Source organism: Puntigrus tetrazona, chromosome 20 (assembly GCF_018831695.1).
Source record: "Puntigrus tetrazona isolate hp1 chromosome 20, ASM1883169v1, whole genome shotgun sequence".
Classification (NCBI taxonomy): Eukaryota; Metazoa; Chordata; class Actinopteri; order Cypriniformes; family Cyprinidae; genus Puntigrus; species Puntigrus tetrazona.
In genome coordinates, this window is record NC_056718.1 from 753,072 (window position 1) to 775,857 (window position 22,786).

The following is a 22,786-nucleotide window of genomic DNA, read 5'->3' on the forward strand; positions in this document are numbered from 1 at the left end:
CCAATTTCCCAAACATCCTATTTTCAGGTCAAAATGAAGCTCTACACTCAAAACCATTTACTCTTGCTGAAAAATCAAAATTTGCCTTCAGACATCACACACAAGGCCTCAAAAACACTCACACTACAACATAGTCTTACACACTGGTGCAATAAATTAAAAACAATATTTCCAAAACTGGCAAGTTATGTTGCTTGTGGTTCTTCCTCAAAAACATTTTCACATGATGAACAAAAAGACGCAACCAATGTACACTGGCAAATTTTTATTCATGTACTATACAGTACAACACATACACAAAAATTATTCCACCTCAGCATCCTGTCTTTGGTCTGGGTCAGGCCAGAGAATCTCATCTACGTCACAGGCTATATTGGCCCCTAGCCAGGCAGCGGGGTAAATCCTCTTGCATGCCTGATCCACCCCTGGCATGCATCTACTGTTATGTCTAGGCAGGCTTCTTCCATGGCCTGGAGGAGGTGAACACGGACATAAGGCTCTCTGTCATACACTTTCCACCGCCATGCCGAAAAAAACTCCTCTATCGGGTTTAGAAAGGGAGAGTATGCAGGCAGAAAGATGTTAGAAAACCTTGGGTTATTGGTAAACCAGTCACAAACCAGAACAGCATGATGGAAGCTGACATTATCCCAAACAACAACGTAGTGAGGCTGCTCTGGCTGTGCTGGTTCCCTGTAGTCCAGCTGGAACATATGCTCTCTTAGACCATCAAGGAAAGCAAGGAGGAGCATAGTATTATAGGGTCCTAGAATGGCATGGCGGTGGAGTACCCCTCGTTGGCTGATGGCTGCGCACATAGTGACATTCCCTCCACGCTGACCAGGGACATTTACAATAGCCCGATGACCAATTCTGTTCCTCCCTCTTCTCCTCCTTTTGGTCAGGTTAAAACCTGCCTCATCCACAAAGATAATTTCATGGGGAACAGGCCGTCCTTCAATCTCAAACATTCTCTGCAAAACACAAAACACAGTAGAGTAAATCACTACCCTGAACCACAGTTCAAGAGGGCACAAATGGCAGCATAAACTGCTATGCTGTGATGGAACACAATACTTCATACAAAATCAAAACTCATACCTGAACATATTCCACTCGTTGGTTTTTCACTCTGTCAGAGTTTCGTTCGAAAGGGACGCAGTACACCCGTTTCATCCGGAATTGGTTCTTTCGGAGGATGCGATCAATTGTGGAGAGGCTGATGGCATTTATCCCTCGAAAATGATGATCATCCTCAATCACTCTCCTTTGAATCTCTCGCAGGCGGATTACATTATTGGCAATTACCATGTTCACAAGCTCCCTCTCTTGCTCCTCTGACAAAAGCCTTAGCCTGCCTCCACCAGGTGGTCGTCTCTGTGTCCTGCAAAAATAGAAGCACTTATTACTGTAACTGTCCCACATCCTTTTTACAGGAAAAAAATGGAAACATACAGAAACTCTGTATGCAAGGCAATTTGATGCATTTCTTTATTACAGTAGCATAGTACAACAGTGTATGTGTTGTCACAGCATGAGTTCAGCACTCAAAAGTTACTGTACAGAGCAGTCTTACTGCAACAACATCTACCTGTTTTCCTCCCTGAAGGTTCTGATGATGGAGGCAACAGTGAAGCGACTCAAATTTGGCTGTACTCGTTGCCCAGCCTCCCTCATAGTCATACCATGGACAAGAACATGGTCAACTATAGTGGCTCGAATTTCATCCGAGACTAAGTTAACATTATTGAATGCTAGTGCTTTCTAAATGACCACATGGTGTAAGCACTGAGAAATGTAGGGATTTGTGTGTAGAGTTTTGCAGTAACAGTTCACCAAATATAACTCATGTGTCAAAGCAGGGAATAGTGTTTATAGTTTAGGGAAATGGGTGTGCTTTTTCAAAAATGGCGTTATAGTTTTGAAATTTTAGTTCAAAAGACTGGTTATAGTGTTTTAGCAATTGAGAAAAACTGTAATAGGATAAAGAAATGGATTTGGCAAAAAATCCAATGTATCTGCTTCTTTGCTTTGGAAACATCAGATAATTTTACAATGCATTTTTGCAAAGGAAGCAAGGTAGCCAATCACAGACAAGTTTGTTGATTTCTAAAACGCACTCTGTCAGTCAAAGATCTTGGAATCAATGCACTTTATTTTTGTGCAGAGCTGAGTTCTGTTATGCTAGTAACTTTATCAAAAAGTTTCATTGTGCCGTCACATTTCTGTCACACAGATCATGATGAATGAGCGACATTTGCATACTGTATACGATAATATTTTCAGAATTTAAAAAAAAAAAGTGTTTTTCATGTTTGACAAGCAGTTAATATGACACAGAAATAGCTAACTATATCATTCATCTTTATAAAGATAATTTGAGAAGCATAAAGTGATGTGATTCTGCAAAAACACTGGATTTAGGTAGAGAAAAATTGACTAATTATTTGTATTGGCTGCTATGTTAAATCATGCATCTGCTTGCTCTTCTGATTACTTTAAGTGTTCTTGTGGACATATATGCTATAATAACAAATACCTTCGTCATCACTGATATTGGCCCCCTTGATCTGATCAAAAAAGGCTGTGAAAATTAATCTGCATTGTTAATCCTTTTGATCTTTTATTTAAAAAATTGACAAATCTAACCTTTCATTGGAATTTAAAATGGGTGAAAATTATCATTATGAAATAACTGTTTTTCTCAAATAAACATTGGGCACAGTTATTGGCACTCCTAGAAATTCTTGTATAGTGTATTTCTACTCATAGTTACAATTTTGTGCACTCCAAAGGTAATTATGAACATGAAATTATCCAGTCATTGCTTTCTGTTTCACAGAAATATAGGAGGGGGAAAAATCATCCGTCACAATGAGGAAAAAAAACTTCTGATTATGTGCAGCAAAAGATAATTGAGCTTCACAGATTGGTGTTGTGGCTTTAAGAAAAGAGCTAGATCATTTCCATCATCTGGACAATATTTAAGAATTTCCAATCAACATAAAATGTTATGGAAGAGGACGTGTGTCTCCATCGTCCTAATGCACGGTGAGTGGATAAAGACTCTCCAATGACCACAGCTGGAGAACTCGGGGTCAGACAGCATCTACGTCACCACACGCTGTTTGGGAAGATTCTCCTCGCTCATCCAAATATAAACTCCAGACACGACTGGAACTTCAAATGGGACTGGCTTCTACGGTCAGATTAAACTAAAAAGAGCTTTTTAGCAACAAACACGGATAAAAATGACCCCATGTGTACAATGAAATATACTTTATGGAGTTATATTTCTGCTGGAGGTCCTGAACATCTTGTTTAGACACATGACATCCTGAATTCTATCCAGTACAAACTGATAATAAATCAATAAGCTACTGACTCTATTAGAAATCTTATAATGGGCCATGTTTGGACCTTCCGGTACAATAATCCAAACACAAACCTCAAAAACAGTACAAAACCAAGCTCCTGCTGGCCTTTCCAGCCGTCTGACCTGAACCCTGTAGAAAATGATTGAGGTGAACCGAAGAGAAGATTTATTACTCAATAAAATACCTACACATAGATCCTCTCTATTTTCCCCACATTCTCCACAATGTTTTTACCTCATTTATAAAATGTTGCTAAGAAACCATCTCTAAGTGTAGAGCTGATGAGCTGTGATTTCTGTTTTCTGTAGAATTACCCACCTCCTGAATCTAAAGACATAAATGATGATCCCTTCGGTTCTCTCTTCTCTTTTGATGACCTGAGAAAATCTGTCCATCAGCTGAGAGGCAAACTAGAAGGTTTTTGCAAAAAAGAACATCACATTATAAATGGATACAGGGGTAGTTATGTTGGGTAATACAGAATAGAGGGATAGTTTTGTAATAATACATTTATTACACTAATACATTAATTTGTGTGTGTGCTTGCTTATGTGTGTATATATAATGACATGGGTATTACATTAAGGATTTATGACACAAATCGTACTGGAAATGTCATTAGAACACCTCTCCATAAAACATCTCAGTTAGAATGCAGTCTTATTTACTTTATGTGAAGGCTTGTGTCAGTCAGAACAGAAGTATTAAATTGTACTTGTTCAAATGTACAATGTTTATTACACTGATTTTAACAACTCACCGTATATTCTGCACTCTGCTCCAAACGTTACACCAAAAAAGGTAAAGCAAAGATTTTCATGTAAACACAATAAACCTCACAGTGAAGGTAAAGGTACCTTCTAGCTTACAGTAAAAAAAGAGGTAGGTAATATATATATGTATTGTTTATTTGCCTCTGCAGGGCCCAGTATACAGGATGAATCGTCTTCCTCCACAGCAGCATATGTATGCCTGCCAACAATCAACACACACACCAGCTCTCCAGTCAACAACTGCAAGCATATTTCCTCAAGAGCAGGTCTTCGGTCCTCCCATCCGCTTTAAATCACCAGCTACATCCTTACTTTCCCCACACCGTGAGGAGTATTACGGTCACAATGTTCCTCAGCCCATAGTCAATCCAACATTGACAGAGCCTGAACATATCACTAAGCCATGTGATGTTCCATCCACAGAACTGTCCAAGAACACTAAAAGCAAAGCAGAGGTGCTGTCAGAACCAAAACTTCAGACCCAAGACCAGCTGCCTAGCCAGAGCGGAGCCGTTACCTTAGGAAGTAAAAATACAGCATTATTTCTGTTCACTGATGGTGCTCAGATGAGTATTTTTGGCAACAATGACCAAAGATTTAGCTTCGGAAGCAGAACCAAGCCAATATCAGGGAATTCAGAGGCTTGGGAAAAGAAAAGTGGGCAAAGTGACAATGATAGCACACGCATTGGAAAGGATGAGGACGGGCCTCATTTTGAGCCCATCGTCCCTCGACCTGATAAAGTGAATGTGAAAACTGGTGAGGAGGAGGAAGAGGAGTTGTTCTGAAGAAGAGCAAAACTTTTAGATACTAAAAAATGGAAAGAGAGGGGCATTGGTAGTATCAAAATCCTGAAACGCAAAATCTCCGGAAAGGTTCATCTGTTGATGAAGAGCGATCAGGTTCTGAAAATCTTTGCTAAACACAATATCTTTGCCAACATGGCCCTCAAACCATATGCTGGATCTGACAGATCCTGGGTGTGGCGTGCTATGGATTATGTAGATGGCATACGGAAGATTGAGCAGTTGGCCATTTGTTTTAAAACGGCATACGAGGCAATGCTGTTTAAACTTAAATTTGAGGTGGCTCAAAAGTCTGTTTTCCAAGAAGGAGGGTGAAGGGGTCTGTCAGGTGTGCGGTGTAAGAAACGTCTGCAGTGTGTGTGGTCTGCACAGCGCAGGTCAACACTGATGTCAGCTCAAAGGGCTTCACGTTCGGATCACAAATACCAGATTCTTTTAAGTTTGGATTAAAGGATGCTGTGGTGACATCTGCTGGCTTTGGAGCTCAGGCTGAGAGGAAAACAGTTCAGGCTGATGCACCACAACAAGAGAAAGTAACAACATCATCAGTCCCATTTGGCACTGGATTCGGTTCTCAGTGTGCCGAGAAAAAGTGTCAGTGGGCCTGTGAGTCCTGCTTAGTGTGGAATGATGCCTCAGAAACTGAATGTGTTTCTTGCAAAGCCCCTTGCAGCACTCTGAAATCTAATGCAACACCACAAGGTGGGCTAGCTGCCATGCTTGCTAAAAAATATGGACAGTGGGATTGTAAAACTTGCCTGGTTAGAAACGAAGGCTCATCTAGACATTGTGTTTCTTGTCAGACAGCAAGAATAAATATGACAAACAAGACCTCTTCTGCATCAAGTTCCTCTTTTAGCCTCAGTTTTGTAGATGCTGACAGTCATGATAATAAGCCCCTCTTTACTGGTAAGCCTGTCACCTTTAGTTTTGCTGACTTGGTAAAGTCACAAGGAAGTTTTCAGTTTGGCCAGAAGGATCCCACTTTCAAAGGCTTTGATGGGGCTGGCCAGCAGCTCTTTACAGGGTTTCATTCTGGGCTCAAGGCGTCTGGTGATCAAGATGATAACGTACAAAACTGAGGACAGTATTCGGTTGAGCCTCTTGTCCAGCTAGAGAAGGTAGACCTTGTTACAGGTGAAGATGAGAAAGTCTTGTATTCACAGCGTGTCAAGCTCTTCAGATTTGATACAGAAACAAACCAATGGAAAGAAAGAGGAGTCGGCAACCTTAAGCTGCTATGGAAGAAATGACCAGAATGGAAGACTGCGACTTCTTATGAGGAGAGAGCAAGTGTTGAAAGTGTGTGTTAATCACTGGATCACAACCACAATGAACTTAACGCCCCTCTCTGGCTCGGATCGGGCCTGGATGTGGCTGGCCTGTGACTTCTCAGATGGACACGCAAAATAAGAACAACTAGCGGCAAAATTCAAGACACCCAGAGCTTGCAGCAGAATTCAAGCTAAAATTTGAGGAGGGTCAGCGACCGCTTTTAGATCTTTCTTTGCAGACCCCTCACAGCCTCGTGAACACTGGCAGAAATTAAATCTGGTCTCAAGGACCTCAAATCGTTCTCACCAAAACAAGGGGGAAAAAACGGTCCTAACTTTACCTTTTCTGAGTCCAAAAAACACATTAAAGTAGCCCTTAATGTGAATGGCTTTACGTTCAACTGTACAAGACGAAGAAAAGCGATGCTCCAAATGATGTCTTGCGCTCTGATGATAAAAGTATTTCCAGACTCCCGTAACACGTGATCCTTTAGTTTCAGCCTCGCAGGACCGCAGTGCTATAGACGAGGCAAGGACAGGCAGGTTTATTTATACAGCACACTTCATACACAGTGGGAATTCAAAGAGCTTTACATAAAAGGAAGAAAAACATCATTTACAAAAAAAACAATAAAAGGAATTTTAGAGTTGCCATGAACATTATTACAAGAATCAGCAAGAGAGGATGAAACAAAAGTCCCATCTGTCCTGTTAATAGTATTTTCAGTAATTCATTTGTGCAGGATTTTATCTGGATGTCTTGTTTCATAAGAAACCGGTTCGTAGAGCATCTTTATATCCTTATATTCTTAAACACTTGTGAACCACAGATAATTATCATAAAGGCCTGAATGTGGAACAATTAGGATCTGGCAGCTGTATTAACACGCATGCTTTTTGATTGTTTGAAGGATGAGGCAGTTTTTCAAATAAGCCTTGATGAAATATCCATTTATAAGAGGACAGTGGCCGCTAATTACAGTCAAATCTCTGGCAACAAACCCAGAGCATCCAGCAAAAGAAAATACTTCATCCTTTAACCTCCTCTGATAAATATTTATTCAGGGAAAGCTGTAATTATGCTTTCATGTGGGTTTTATTTAGTGCACAATAAGAGGTTATACATTTCATCTAAAATAGCCATGAGGATTTTTTTCACTTCTCTCTTAAGAATTAAAATTTTGACTTGAATATTTCGTTTTCTTTATTCAGTGCGGAAGCATAATTTGTCTAAAACAAAGCTGAATATTTTCACACTGATTGCAGAGTTTTTGGTTTAACTGAATCTTCTGCAGCTACTCACCAAATAAAATTATTCCGGTGAACTGTACATTTTAATCAAGTGACCTAAATGTCTTTATTTCTGTAAAAAAAGAAACCACTAATGAAGAAAGATGGCTGAGGGCCAAACAAAGCAAAAATAAATAATAACAATAATAAAAAAAGAACGGTAGCAAGTGGTCATGAAGTTACTGAGGATGTTAGAGACAATACGAATGATGAAATGCTGTCAAAACATCTTAAAACTGAAAAAGGGTATGAAAGTTTCGTTTAGAATGGCAAGACAAAAAAAACGTCCTCCTTGTTCGATAAAGAATTGAAGGCACGCACACACAGGGCCAGGTATGAGCACATGACAGCTGGAGTGAGATTCGAGGCTCTTCCGGTGTGACCTGTTAGATCCCCCTCATTAAGATCATCAGTGCTGTCATTGATAATGAAGCGTTAGCATGAACGCACAATCAAACTGTATGCAAATAAATGCTCACGAGACACACGTCAGCTAAAGCCTCAAAGATCACTGATGAACAAATGCATTTCGCAGAAGAAAACACGTAATTAAACGGCCATCGCAGAACACTTCTAAGCATTACATTAGAAATGAATAAATGTACGTGAATGTACTGAAGACGGGCGCATTTCCTCCGGCTGATCTCTGGGAACGGCATGTCTGGAGATCGACAGGATGAGTGTGATCGTGTCAAATAAATGAGCTAATTGGTGAAACTCTGTTCAGTTAGACCTGTAATGAAAAGACAAGGGTAAGAACATTCATTTCAAACAGTCAACCAATTAAATGAGTGAAAGCGTGAGGAAGCGGCAATTAAACGCTAATTACTGCTAAGTGCACAGGCGACAGCTTTAGTGTTCATTCTCCATCATTAGAGCTGGTTAGGGTGAATGAACGCAGAGTCAGATAAACTTCAGGGGTTGTGAAACTCGTCTTGTGTTTGGCAACCCGACGGATCATCTTGAAATTTGGAGCCAAGTTCCAGCAGCGGTGTCCTCGTGTCTTCACTGAAGAATCCCTGGCTTCTCAGTGTATTTCCAGAGACTACAGACAAACACATCTACTACTTTCTTTCATTCGAATACAGAATTATGAGTATGATTTAAAAATCCAGGCTCACAGCTGATTCTGTCACAGGCTACTTCAAAATGAAGTATATGAAACTGAAATGAATATGATTACAAAATGATCATTTATTCTCCACTGTGTTGTGTTAAATCCATGACTTCATCTTTGGAACACAAATCAAGATATTTTAATGAAATCTGAGAGACGTGTCTCTCCACTGGAAGTCAAAACTTTGACACTTTAAGACATGAGACATGAAAAAGCAACACGTCTGAATCAAGTCCAACTTTCTGAAGAGACGCGTCTGCTTCACACGATGAACAGATTTAATTTAGGCTTTTATTGACACACATACTTTTGATCGACATTAATTTTGATAAAACACGAACAGCGTTTGTTACACAGCGTCGTGGAATACTCGATTCTGATTGGTCAGTCGCCTCATTCCAAGGTTTGTTATTCCCAGATAACCGGTGAAACTAATAAGACGGGCTTCGGTTGGCGCGGCTCAATAGCTGGGAAGAGTTTTTCTTTGTGGAAGCTGGGTTTGGTTGGCTGATAAAATATTAAAACTCAATTTAGTGTTACAAGCAAAGTTCTATATTTAATTCATTATGTCAGACTCCCGCTCTCGTTTCATACGAACACAGCTGCTGCAACAATTGTTTCGTAGACTGTAAAAGATTATATGATAACTAACAGACCGCTAAGATTTTGAAACCTTTTTGTCTTAAATCAATCTTTTATCTCCATTTATTATTTTCTGTGGTGAAATTTGGTGTAATGCCTTAAATGTCGGTCTGGTTTGAACTTCCCAGCAAACCTTTCACTGAAGCTTTACTTTCACATTTTTTTTAAAAAAATCAAGGTTTTATGTTCAGTTATTTACAATTATGTATTTTTAATTATTATTCAATTATTTTTAATAAAGCCCTTCTGTCTTATATAACAGCCCTCCGCTGCTCGTCGGAATAACATTATTCCTTACATAACATTTTTGTCAATTTCTTTAATATTGTAAAGCCAGATTTGGAAATTAACCGCTACTGAACCATAGTCCAAAATCTTTAAATTAAAAAAATGTATCATATTTGATCTATCAGGCTTTTATGACTCATATAGTTATGATATAATCATCTGCAGTAAACTGCACATTTTTTGTATATTTACATGATTGTATCCATCCATCCATCCATCTTCCTCCGCTCATTCTAGGGCCGGGTCGCAGGTGCAGCAGTCTAAGAAGAGACGGCCAGACTTCTCTCTCCTCAGACACTTGCTCCAGCTCTTCCGGGGAAACACTGAGGTGTTCCTAAGGTCTTCCCAAGGGTCTCCTCCTGGTGGGACATGCCCAGAACACCTCCCCTGGAAGCATCCAGAACAGATGCCTGAGCCACCTCAGCTGGCCTCTCTTGATCCGGTCTACTCCAAGTGACCAAGCTCCTTATCCAAGATACTTAAACTTCTCCACCTGAGGCAGGAACTCTCCATCAGGCTGAAGAGGATGAGCCAGTGTTCCACGACCAGGACAAAAGCCGCGTTGTTCCTCCTGAATCCAAGGTTTAACTATCAGATAAAATCTCCTCTCCAGAACACTGGCATAGAACCCTGTGGTTGACACACACTCCGGTTCCCCTTCTTAAAAAGAGGGATCACTACATTACATGATTGTGATATAAATCAATTAGATCTTTATAACAGTAGTTGTCACTCTGCATCTCCAGTAATATATCTCAGTAAGATGACATGAAAAATGATTCAGACATAAAATGCTTTAGATGAAGAAAGAAAGGCTCCTCAGAAGATGTTTTGGAGGCTTGTGAAGATCACTGCTCCGCTGAAGAACAGTGAAAGTAAAGCTCCTGATGATCAGACTCTTCTAGAAAATGATTGAAAGCTGAGCTGCTCGAGTCCAGTAAGAGTTCATCTGGAGATATGACTGCACTTATTCTGACCTTTACTTGATCAAAATCAGTCCAGATTTGACACGAGAAGCAGCAGCTGAAGCTGGGTGTTTGTACAATCACACTAAACGAGCTTTTACTAGATGATGAACTTTAAACTATCAATCAGAGACAGGAGTGGAGTATATTTTGAGAAAACAAGTCTAACAGCAAAGTTTGGATCAAGTTGATCATTTGGAAGTTTGTGTATCAGATATGATACAGTAACTTTCTAAAGTTAAAAAGAGGGCAAGGAAACCGTGTTCTCTCATGAAATGACCCTTTAAGGACACATTTCTTATTCTGCGAGTCCATTAGAGGGCCATTTTTGGTTTTAACTTTGACCTCCAATTTTAGTAAGTGCATCAGAAAGCAAAGCAAATCCCATTTCCCACAAACAGAGTACAAAGTAGTGTTACAGGCTAAGAATAAAAAGCTATTGATTGAATCAGAGCGTCTGGGCTGATGTGTAATCAAACACAGTGATCAACACAGATCTGTGCAAGGAAAAGACAGAAGCAGAAGAGACAGAGAGAACAGGAACGAGCAGAAGATTGGCTTTCTTTATCAAATGCCAGCGTATGTAAATGAAGCACAAACCACAGAGATGACAGACGCTTCTAATCTTCTTAAAAACGCCTGTCATTTAAATAACTAGACACAAGACACAAGTCTACTGAGAAAACGGTCTGTTCTGACTGACAGAAAACACATCACCGCATCCAGCTCGTGTCAGGGTGACCTGAACACTGCTTTCACTCGGGTCCAGTGTGACATTCTTCTCCTGAGGGGCTGCTAGCAGGATTTAAAATGAATTACATGGACAAGCCGCACGGAAAAGCTTATTTAGTTGATGTGAAGATTAAAGGTCACACAGCACCGGACTTAAATTCTTCTCAAATCATTCAGTGCTTTGTGTGAGAGGGCTTTCATGCCATTTCATTAAATACTGAAACCTGGCATACTGTGACGCTCCGAGACTTGAAAAGCTCGAAAGATTCTCGGATCTCCTGAAAAGAGCACCTTGTGCACATCGGTTTCCCAAAAGAAACCCGCTCCTGTTATACAGAGAGGCAGAAAGCAGAGATCTTCCTCCATTAGCAGCCCCGAATCACTAATTCTGACATGCATTAGCGTGTTTGTGCTCTCTGTTGATGTGATTTGCTCTGATAACAACAGTTCAGAGGTCAGTCAGTGAAGCATTAACCAGCCGCTGTAAATCCCTCTCAATCATCACGGGTTTCAGCTTTGCCTTGGGAGCCCAAAGTCCAGCAGCGAGCGAGCGAGCGGATGTCCAGCGCAGCGGTGTTTCTGAGCCAGGTCCCGGGATGGTTTCTGTGGACGGCGGTCTTCTTCCCCGTCACAGCTCTTCTGCTGCTGATCATCGCTGTCCTCGGCCAGAACCTCCGAGAGAGTAAGACACCGCCACACTGCTGACAACCAACATACACGGCTGAGATAATGAGTTTTTTTAAAGGCTGAACTGATTCGAACGAAAATATAGTCAAATTATGATATATTATTCCAATTGCTGTCAGTATTTGTGAAAAAGTAATTTATTTCTGTGATGCGTAGATGTATTTTTAGCATCATTACTCCAGACTTTGGTGTCCTTCATGAGCCTTTAGAATTCATTCTACATCATTGATCAATCATTCAATATTTGCAAATGCATGCTCGCTGAATAAAAAAAACATAGTCTGTTGTTTGAATAGTTGTGTATGTGCATATACTATATATTCCCACCACAATGTCAACAATGATAAATGAGTTAGATTGCAATGCGTCCAAAGTGTACTTACTGAAATAGATTTATGAGCTGAGAAGCTCCAGCTATATACTTTAATGACATAATATTGATTACGTACTTTTTAGATTCAATCTTACAACTCACTTACAGCATGATTTATTCATTGTTTTCCTGTTATAACGGGTCTTACAGTACCCCAGTCTCGGTAGCTGCACTAGCAACGGTGTCTTGTACTATTTGTCTCTTCACCTTAATTAATAACATGGGTATTTCTCATCCCTCAAACTTAACTGTAATTAGTCATTTAATATGTTGCGACAGGAAATGAAATATTTGAGTGCGACTATGCGAGATATTTTATATTGTGAATAAAAGCAGAATATACGAAGCCATCAAATATCAGACATCCAACAGATTACAGATGCTGTTTGATCAGACTGTAACAAGTTTTTAAGACTGAAAGATGATGTATGTTTGAAACAAAGCTCAGCAGAGGACTTCTGTCTGACTTCAGTACCGTTTAGTTCGAAATGGTTAGAAATATGTGCTTCCCTTAAATGAAAGTCCTGTCATTTACTCGCCTCATATTGTTTCTAGCCTTTACATCACAAAAGATCGGTAGCCATCAACTTTCATAGTATTTGAAACAGAGGAAGTCATATACTACTTGTTACACACATCTTCAGCAGAAGAGAGAAACTCATTTGGGTTCGGTTGAGGAAATGACAGGATCTTCACTCTACCTGTGTAGATGAGCTTAGAGCTCAGAGACTCCAGGCCATGATGAGAGTCTGTGCTTCTATCTTCCAGCAGAGGAAGAGCTGGCTGTGACCCCTGACCCTCGGAGAACAGCCATTCGTCTGTGCTCCGGGCCGCGGCGACGATGATCAGCGATGAACAACCCGAGCCTCCATCTCTCCTCAGAGTCTTCAGACACGTGCTTGACGTCACTGGTAAAGCTTCATCTCCAGAAGCGTGGAGTGTAGGGCGCTCGAAATGTCGACTCTCTTCATTTACTGCCACAAATTTCCCAGAATAAATGAGACAAAACCACAAAGACTGAGCAGCCTCCCGCTGGAGTCTCACAGCAGGGTGAACTCGAGGATGATGTCGTGTCACACGCTAGGACAAAAAACAGCCTGCGTTCTCCCAGACATCACAAAACCACCAAGGTCTTAGTATTTCACAGCTCTCTTCATTCTGATTGCTCGCTTGCAGCAGACTGACGGAAATAAAAACTGCCTGGAGATCTTCACTATTACTTCTGCAATGAATAAAGAATGCTTGGGAATCTCTAATTAAAGCAAGAAAATATTCATTTGAATCATGCCAATATTTGAGCTTCCAGCCAAATAGTCACTGTATTTTATAGACTAAAGCCAGTGTACATGCATTAAATGTGCATTCAGCAATTTTTTAAGCTTTATGCATTAAGTCATTTGATCAAAGTTATTATCTGAATGATGCATAATGAAACTAAATTTAAAGAAACACTCCACATTGTCAGAGTTAATAAGTTGAGTTTTACCGTTTTGGTTGACTCTTCTGTATATTGTGTACCAAGAGCGGAGGAAAAAAACTTCTGTGTTACATCACGGCGCTATGTAGCTATGATCTATGCTAAGCTACGCTAAAAGTGCTAACACCAGACCTGGAGATCGCCTGAATGGATTCAAAAACATTATTATAACTTTGGGGGAGCTGGAGCATGAGCCTATTTCCGAAAAAAAGTGGAGTGTTTCTTTAATTCTAACTGCTTTAATTCAGATCAAATTCAGTTAATTCCGCTACTTACTCAGGACTTGGGAGAGAAGAAATGGCCTTATGGAATTAAGCCTATACGGGGCAGGTCGCTTCCTTCTTTTGTGTTGTACAGGTAAAGAAGTTCACTGTTGGTTAGACAGTCTCTGAAACTCAGTGATATCAAAGTAATCCCACTGATCCACATCAACAGATCACTGGCTCTGAAAAACATCAACAACTCTGATGCTAATGCGCGCTAAACAACTACTGAATGCACCCGGTGTTTCAGACCCGAGTGAACCCAATAAACACAGAGCCAACCACTGAAGAGTAAGCAGTCTCAGGATTATTAGAGAATAAACAAACTTTTATTGGAAGAGTGTTACACAATGGGTCAGGTGGGGCATAAAAACATGACAGATCATCCAAAGCTGCTTAAAAAAGAAAGAGAGAGTCAATTCTACCATTAACTGCTATACACAGGGCTGATGGAGCAGATGGGAGCCGGGAGAGAGAGCAGGGAACACGGGCCTAAAACATCATCTCATTTGTTCATTTAATCAAAAGTTTCAGAAACAGATTAAAAAGATTTAAAAGGGCAAACAGAGCGACCTCGACCCGAAATCATCTGATTTAAAACAAAGAAGAAAAAAACCCAACAGGTTTCTACAAATACATATCTGAATATTGGTGCCAGAAAATGGCTGGAAATGAGAAAGTTCCCAAAGAGCTGCCTAGGTTTGATGGTGAGTGGAGTTTTTTGCGTTTGTCTTGCCGCTGAGAGAGAGAGAGGTAGAAGCCGCTCGTCCTCTCCTCGGTGGAATGTTTGACTGCATAGAGGAATGACTGCCATGAGAACCACACAGTACCACTGTCCCGCGCCGGTCCCTCATCAGGAAAACACACCCATCGGTAGCCCCGCCCCTTCATCAGCCCACCCCCATCATCTTCACACGCTCCTACTATTATTATTACACAGTACTCCACCACAAAGTGATCCATTACTCCTCCTCGTGAACTAGGAATGTGAAATACTACTAAACAATAAAAATAACAAATCTGGTCCTCAGAATTGGAAAAGACGATCTTTTGAGGGAAAGAGATAAAACGAAGACTAAAAAAATAAAATGCTACAAATGTTAGCTAAGTGGTTCTGGTTTGAATGACAGAAGATGAAGAAGTGTTTCTGTACAGGATCAGAGCCGCTCTGGTCTCCTCCGTGTCCCTCGTCGCTCTTCAGCTCTGAGAGAGAACACAGAGCACACCGTTACTACACACACATCTTACTAAAGCTAACAGAACACTGGGGAAAAAACACATCCATGGTACAATCGCTTGTGTCTAGCTGACGAGAATAGAGATACGAGAGAACAAGAGAAGTCAAAACTATGAACGTCACGTGTTCACTTGGAGAACCTGCCTATGTAGAGCCGTCCATCATCAGCAGAACAGATACTGTATCACAGATAAAACACTAAACACGCTCTCTCTGACTGTACATTCATCACTCATGGCATTTTATAATAAAACCGGTCCTCGTTTACAATTTCGACATTATAACATCCCTATCGTTTATAGGGTTCAGTGCTTTGATACAATCTGTAACATTAAGACCGGTATATAAATAAAAGTGATTTATTGATTTATTTATTCATGAACATAGATGTGTATAGGTAGACGTCCTATTGATTTGGAGTGGTCAAATGGGGAATCTACCAACACATATCTATGGGTACAAGCATAGACGTATATAGACGCCCCATTGGAGCGCTCCAGGCACGTAAGCCGCCATGTTAAAACGGTGAACCTGACGTCATTCACCATGCTGTAGGTTCATACAGAGCTACTGAGCTGTTTTTGTGTTTCAGTGATTACTATGGTGAAGTCAATGTGGGCAGTCACGCCACATACAACGAAACACTACCTTGAAGTTCTCAAACTAAGTAGTGTAAACGATAGGGGTAAACGTAGCAAACGTTACGTGCTTTAAAATGAAAATGCGCTATTGTAAACGGGGCCTGACTGTGAGCTGTATGGAGTACAGTCAGCCAGGCTCTAGGTCTGAATACATATCCACACCACAGTCGCCCACCGTCCACACATCCAGAGTGTTTCATCTCTGAGAGGAGCTCAGTGTTTGCAGGGGTGGAGGTCACGCCACCACAGTGCTCGTATGGGCACTAAAGCACTTCCTCTGTTCATAATGAGCTCCAGGAACAAGCAGCGCTCATGGACATCGCAACACAACTAGATGCCTTCAAATCAATGACGCCACCTACACATCAGGCACTCTCGGTCTAGCATGCTTAGAAGGTGAACATGGGCACACAGCTAGAGGACAAAACATTCATTTGAACAGCCCAGACATTAAGGTGCTCCTATCGTGGATTTTTGAAAATCATCTTTAATGCAGTGTGTAACACAGCTCCAGGTGAACGAAAACATCCTGCAAAGTTTTAAATCTGAAAGTGCACCGTGTATAAAGTTATTGTCTCTAAAGGAAAGAGTCAATTCTGAATAACTGAAACGAGAAACTAAGCCGTTTCATGATGACTTCAACATCAAACATTAGCATATTCCCATCCACTTGTTGGTCTTCTTGTGTTTGTAAATGACTTCTTCACCATTGGGTGTCTCTTTTACATCTTTTTCCTCAGTAACGCTGTACACAAAGCAGCACTGCGCTCACAAACACCGCTTTATAACGAGATGAAAGGAGAGGTCTGGAAAAATTCATCACCGGAAAAAGAAACCGTAATGAACTTTTCAAACGCCTTGACTGCTGCTCTGATTTTCAGATCATTTTCCAACCATAGTGAAAAAACTTGATTATTTTCTCAAATAATGTAACAAGAACTCGAAACAATCTTGGGGCAAAACGATCTTGAGACTATTTATCACTTGTTTAACGTATAGAGATCAAATTTGGTATGTTATGACCAAGACTTGCGAGTACCTGCAGTTTCTCACCACTGACTAATAGTAAGGAGATATGAAAAACAGCTATTTCCATAAGTCCATAATTCACGATTTGGGACGCCCTAAATTAAAAACAGCTGCCAAAACGAGCACTATTGCCAAGCCTGCTTAGCTCAGCTCCTCGTCTCGCCTCTGCTGGGCTTGCTCGTAGCTATATTTATAATAAATACAATTTGTTTTGGAATCATTTCATTAAGCAGCAGTGATTGCAATATGCAACACAGTGGCGTTTTTTGCTAAAGATGATCAAATTTAGGGGCTTAAAATAATCATACGACAATACCCCTATTTATTTTTTCGATGCAGAGATCATACATTTCATTTAACGGTGAACGAGGATCCCCTGAAATAAGAGTCGGAACCAGTTCAGCACAGATGAGTGTGAATCTAGACCGCTTTAACATGAGAAACACACAAAAGAAAGGAGAGATGAATACAAGAAAAAGAGCAAACAAAAGGGGACGGACGACAGGTGGAGGAGGAGGAGGAGGAGGAGCCGGAGCGGGCGGAGCTCGTTGCCGTGCGCTTACCTGTCCTTCAGTCGTCATCCTCGGCGAGCTCCGTCTCTTTGTGGACCACCACGCGAGTGACAGACATGTCAGGGTGCTGCTCTTTGGCCTCCTTTATAGCCTGGGCCAGCGCCTGAGCCCGCCCACAGCAAACCAGCACAAACAAACAAAAGCAAACAAAAGATTTAAAGGAAAAAAAAATGAATGAAAACACAAGCAACTCAAAATAAACGGATGATGGGAAACACGCATGCATGTAAACGAGTGACGCTGGGACCTGCGTGAACAGCTCTCAGTCTGAGAGGATGGCAAATGTCACATCGCTATGGTAACCTGTGTGCACGGCCCCGGCCAATCAGAAGCTGCGTGCACGTGTGCGTCACACGACACAGACGGGCAGAAATACCTCACGGCTAAAACGAGCGCCTGAGGATCATGAGCTCCTCCACGCTACGGCGTGTGGCCCGCTCCAGCGATACCAGCCCGGTGAAAGCGGGAGAAATCAGCGTGCTGTACGTAGGGCAATGTGAAGATCTCACAACACTTTAAACCTTTCAAATATAATACTGCGTTTAAACGGTCGAAAAAAACTAAGTTCACATAAACACAGTTTCTCTGTCTCAAGCAAATAAATAAATAAATAAAAGAAAACTGCTGATTGGTGTGAATATACTAGCTCAGTGCATTCGGTCTTAAAGTGTTCATGTGAAGAATAAAAGCACTCACTGTTTTTGTACCTACTACAACTTTAAAAGAAAATGTATATTTCATTTTTACAGTAAAGACTATAGTGTTTTTGCTTATCGATTCATTTGTTGCTGCTGCTGTTTAATAGATTCACTTTATTACGTGTACTGACGTCCAAACCAATGCAAGTGTTTAGATCGATTGATTAAAGTCAGAAGCTTCCGGGTAAAAGAGGGACTGTATCGACTCTTAACTTCACAACAAACCCAGAGAAGACCACGTTGAAGGGAGAGCTAAATGAGCAGATCAAACCAAAGAAACCAGACTCAAGGCAGCGTCTGGTTCTATACATGTAGAGTGTGTGTGTGTGTGTGTGTGTGTGTGAGAGAGAGTCTCACCTGATCGTGATCAATGTCAGAGTCTCCCGTGATGACGATGCGCTTCTCGATGCGAGTTTCTGAGAGCCCGCCCTTTAGTGTCTGTCAATCATTAAAGAGACAGACATAAATATTACAATGCAAATTTCTATTAAATATAAATTCTGCATGTCTTATATTAACGTCTGCCTCTTACTAAGCGAGCCTCCAGAACTGCTCTGAGAGGAAATCTCTTCTTAATATCACACACACAACTAAAAGGTATTCACAGCGAGCCGCCGAAATAAATGTGAAATTAATTCATTAATTAAAAGACAAGTGTTTTATGCCTTAAAAATCTAAATACAAGACAGAATATCTAAGGGAAAAATGATAAAGCTATCGTAAGAATACATAAAACTTGTTTTTGTGCTTTCAAATAATTAGAAAACTTTTCATTTTTACTTTAATAAATTGTAGTTAAATAGTTTAAATGAAAACGCAAAGCAGTCATAATCAGTAATAATTAATACACTCCCAAATAATGAAAGTGCTTGTTCTTTGTCACGTGTAATGGTCTTTTCCTCCTTGTATCTTGTATATATCGAAGCTACTTCTAAGCCTTTGAATTCTTATCGATAATGAATTACTACATATGAATAAAATAATATAACATACTACATCATCATTTAAAGTAGTACCCTGCTTCTATAATTTGATGTGTGTGTGTGTGTGTGTGTGTCACCTTGGTGATGTGTGTGGTGGTGGTGGTGCAGAGGGACTCGGAGGTGATGGTTTGAGCTGTCATCAGCACGCCTGGCTCCCCGTCTCCATTACCATCCAGCTGTCAATCACAGACAGAACAACCGGTTTAGTCAATGTTGGTGAAGCCATGTCAAAACGATCAGCAGCGTGACAGGATTCAGCTTCGGAGCTCTTTTGGAGCTCTTCGGAGCGTTCTTTTGAAACCGTGAGCTAAACTCCACCATAATGACTAAACACAGTCATTACACATTACAGCTTCCTCCTGAAGGGATGTGTTTTAGCAGTGAAGATACACCAACACGTATACAGTGAGAGAGAGATTATATATATATATACACTAGCATATAACTAAAAATATACAACTGTGATTACTCCCATTTTATATTGCAATTGTTTCACTTTAAAATCAGTTTTGAAACAACAAAGACGTTACATTTTAAATGTTTAATGGCATCTTTTATTATTGATACCAACAAAATGCTATTCTCTATAAAACTGTTGTATGATATTTAATCACTGAATATAGCCATTCATCTCTACCGCTATCAATTTTAACATTTATTAGACTTAAAAAATTCTTAAATCTTCACATGAACCCACTGTAATAAAGGTTGTAGTTACCTGTGCCCTTCAGCAAAAATCTAAATGATCAAACACTAAACTCTAAATCAAGTACAGATGAATCCTTAAAGCTGTCTGATCTGGTCTGCTTTAGTTCTGAAACTCATGTAGAATTTATTACACGTGTTAAGGCCGCTTTATTTGCCTTTTCTATCATCATTCCCTCGCTCTCAGGTTCCTAACCTTGCTCTGCCGAACACAAAGGAAAATATTTTAAAGAGTGTTAGTAACCAGGCTGTTTTGGCCACCACTGACTTCTACAGTAGAACAAAAAAAGAAATAGTAAACCAAAACGCTTGGTTATGAACTTTTTTCTAAATCTGCGCGTCCAGCAGAACTCATAGAGGTCTCATGTTCGGGTGAACTCCTCCTTCAACCGACCACAACACTGCATTCAAGAAGTTGAATCCAGACTTCGACCGCACTAATATAAGACTACAGACCCAGTGCAGTGACCTCTCACAGGATCACCTGACCCCTCTCACCTGGGCGGCCTCGTACGTGATGGTCTTGGTTTCCGTGTGAACGATGGGAACCTCCTTAGTGGATATCTCCGTCTTCTGAGCAGCGAACGTGTCTGAAATCGTAACCATCTCAGTCTTCACAACAGGAGGCTGCGGAGAGACAGAGGCCGTGAGTGTGTGATACACGCAGATGTGTGCCGTGACAAACACGCGACCACCGCTACACAGGAAGCTCATGCAGTTCAAAGAAACACACCACTACAAACTAGACGTCTTTGGTATGACGCATGCAGCCTACGACCCGAAAAAAGCCTCAGTGTGACGGTACATTAGTGCAGTTTTGGTTCCTGTGATCTTTGGCAGTGTTTAAAGGACGACACACACATGCAAAAGCACAAAAACACAGCGCTGGGTCAGATCTTACTATATTGAGCTTTTATTTCTATCAATGCTTAAGATGTGTGCTATTTATTTGTGCAATTAAATCATTTCCGAGGCATTACTGAAGTTTCTGCCGCTACTAGCAGAGCGAAAAATCTATTTACATGCACTTATCATATAATTATGATATCAAGTACACGAAAATAAAACATGCACCACAAAGCCCCACGCGACACACAAGATACAAGCCCCCGCATGCAGCGACCCATTGTTTATATATATATATATGTGTGTGTGTGTGTGTGTGTGTGTGTGTGTGGGATGGAATATAAAATCAACTTAAAAGGCGAGAGGATGGAATGACAAACATTAAGACGCTTTCTTTTGTGCTGTAAACGCTTCCTTTAAAACAGGCTAAAGAGGTTTCAGCCTTGCGCAGATAAAGCAGGATCTTCATCCAGGAAGGAGGAAGGAGTGGGAAACGGAAGAGGAGATGAGGAGAAGAGTGGCGGCGCAGGGAAAGCGTAGGCGGCCGTCTCAGCCCAGGGATGTCAATTACCTCCGAACAACAAATAACCTGCGGCAGGTGATCCGTTTCCAAGCGAGAGGCACTGCCGTTCACGATGAGAGGCTCCTCCTCCTCAGCGGCGGCAGTCTGGGGAGTGGGCGGGGCTTGGTGTTGGGGGGCGTGTCCATTGGGAGCTTCATCCGGCGTCAGCGGCGGCTCGTCTGTGTGCTCTTCCTCACGAGGCTGGGCTGCTTTCTCTTCCTCTGCTGCAGGTTCGGGCTCAGCTGCTTCCGCCGATGGCTGTGACTCTATCGCAGGGGGCGGGGCTTGTTGAGTAAGCACCGCCTCTTGCTCCTCCTCTGGCTCTTCTTTGATCTGCTGAACGGAGACGCTCGTGCTGGGCGGCTGAGCGTGGTACTCCGCCTCCTCTTCACTCTCGCTGTCCGACGATAAACTCCTCTCCTCCTTAACCTCCGTCTCAATGGTAAACGACGCCTCAGGGACGGGGCTTTTGGGTTTGGCTTTGACGACTTCCTCGATGACAACGGTCTCTTCCACGACCTCTACGACTTCTGGCTGGCCATTGACTTCGGGTTTAACTTCTGTGCTCTACACCAGACAAATACACACACACACACACACACGAGGGATGGAGAGAAAAGCAAAGAACATAAACCATGAACACAAAACAAAAACTGAAAGAAAACAAGCTTCCTGTAGACCTTAGTCAAAGACAATGTCATTGTAAAGTGACTAAAAACAAGGCTGTGACGTAGAGATGTACAGTCTGTTCAATCAGTGCGGTTTTGTGGACCTTGAAACGTGTGAGGTTTACTTGAGGAGCCGCAAAACAGTCTACAAGAATGAAACCTTGTCTGTTGCCTAAAACAGAAGGGATCATTGTAGTGGATAGATGTGAACGAGCCCTATTTGCCCTGTCCAAATACCCACAGTAGCAGTCTTTGCACTTAATACTTATGTATTTGGCCCACTTTCCATTACCTGATGGGACACAAATACAGTGCAAGTGTTTACAGGGCTTCATTTTTCGTTTCTAAACCATTTTTAAAATAAACGTCTCTTCAGTTATCCCTATAACACGACAATTTACTTTGGTGGTGCTTCCAATTAAGTCATAAACACAGTTGCAACTGTTTACAAAATAAACATACTTTTTATTTTAATACCAACTTATCGGTAACATAGAATTATTAATATTTAACTTGTATCTGAAAGGTTTCCGTGACCCATTGCATTCCAGAACATGATGCATGAAGGAATACACTTGAAGATGCCAATGGGGCATTGAGATAAATTTAGTTTGCGCATTGGCATTTTTAAGACCACAGACATTCACGTGCACAAAGTTCCTATGTTTAAGACCACAATTATGGCTATGTGAAGAGGGCATCTGTATTACACATTGGTCTCATTCTTGTAAAGACATTTAGATATTTCCTTAATAACATCTAGATTGAACTCTAGATTGAA

General features: G+C 41.1%; 1 protein-coding gene and 1 long non-coding RNA gene across 20 annotated transcripts in view; one reads left to right on the top strand and one right to left on the bottom strand.

Annotated features, from left to right (window-relative positions):
- Positions 1 to 495: 495 nt before the first annotated feature.
- epb41l2 (erythrocyte membrane protein band 4.1 like 2) overlaps positions 496 to 22,786 on the bottom strand; it is a 68,944-nt gene continuing 46,653 nt past the window's right edge. For 14 of the 19 annotated variants that reach the window (XM_043218968.1, XM_043218952.1, XM_043218955.1 and 11 more), the window contains 6 exons: positions 21,347 to 21,904; positions 20,428 to 20,556; positions 19,302 to 19,400; positions 18,599 to 18,679; positions 17,535 to 17,646; positions 14,372 to 15,267 (listed from right to left, as the gene is read on the bottom strand). In XM_043218968.1, the coding sequence (XP_043074903.1) occupies positions 17,542 to 17,646; positions 18,599 to 18,679; positions 19,302 to 19,400; positions 20,428 to 20,556; positions 21,347 to 21,904 (972 nt within the window). In that variant the 3' untranslated portion in view covers positions 14,372 to 15,267; positions 17,535 to 17,541. Of the gene's footprint in view, positions 975 to 1,101; positions 1,385 to 14,371; positions 15,268 to 17,534; positions 17,647 to 18,598; positions 18,680 to 19,301; positions 19,401 to 20,427; positions 20,557 to 21,346; positions 21,905 to 22,786 lie in introns of those variants that run through there. The other 5 variants (XM_043218967.1, XM_043218969.1, XM_043218970.1 and 2 more) reach the window with 3 other exon arrangements.
- On the top strand, positions 11,127 to 13,694 carry LOC122324502. The gene is made up of 2 exons (XR_006247190.1): positions 11,127 to 11,946; positions 13,093 to 13,694. It is a non-coding gene; the product is annotated as an uncharacterized LOC122324502 (long non-coding RNA).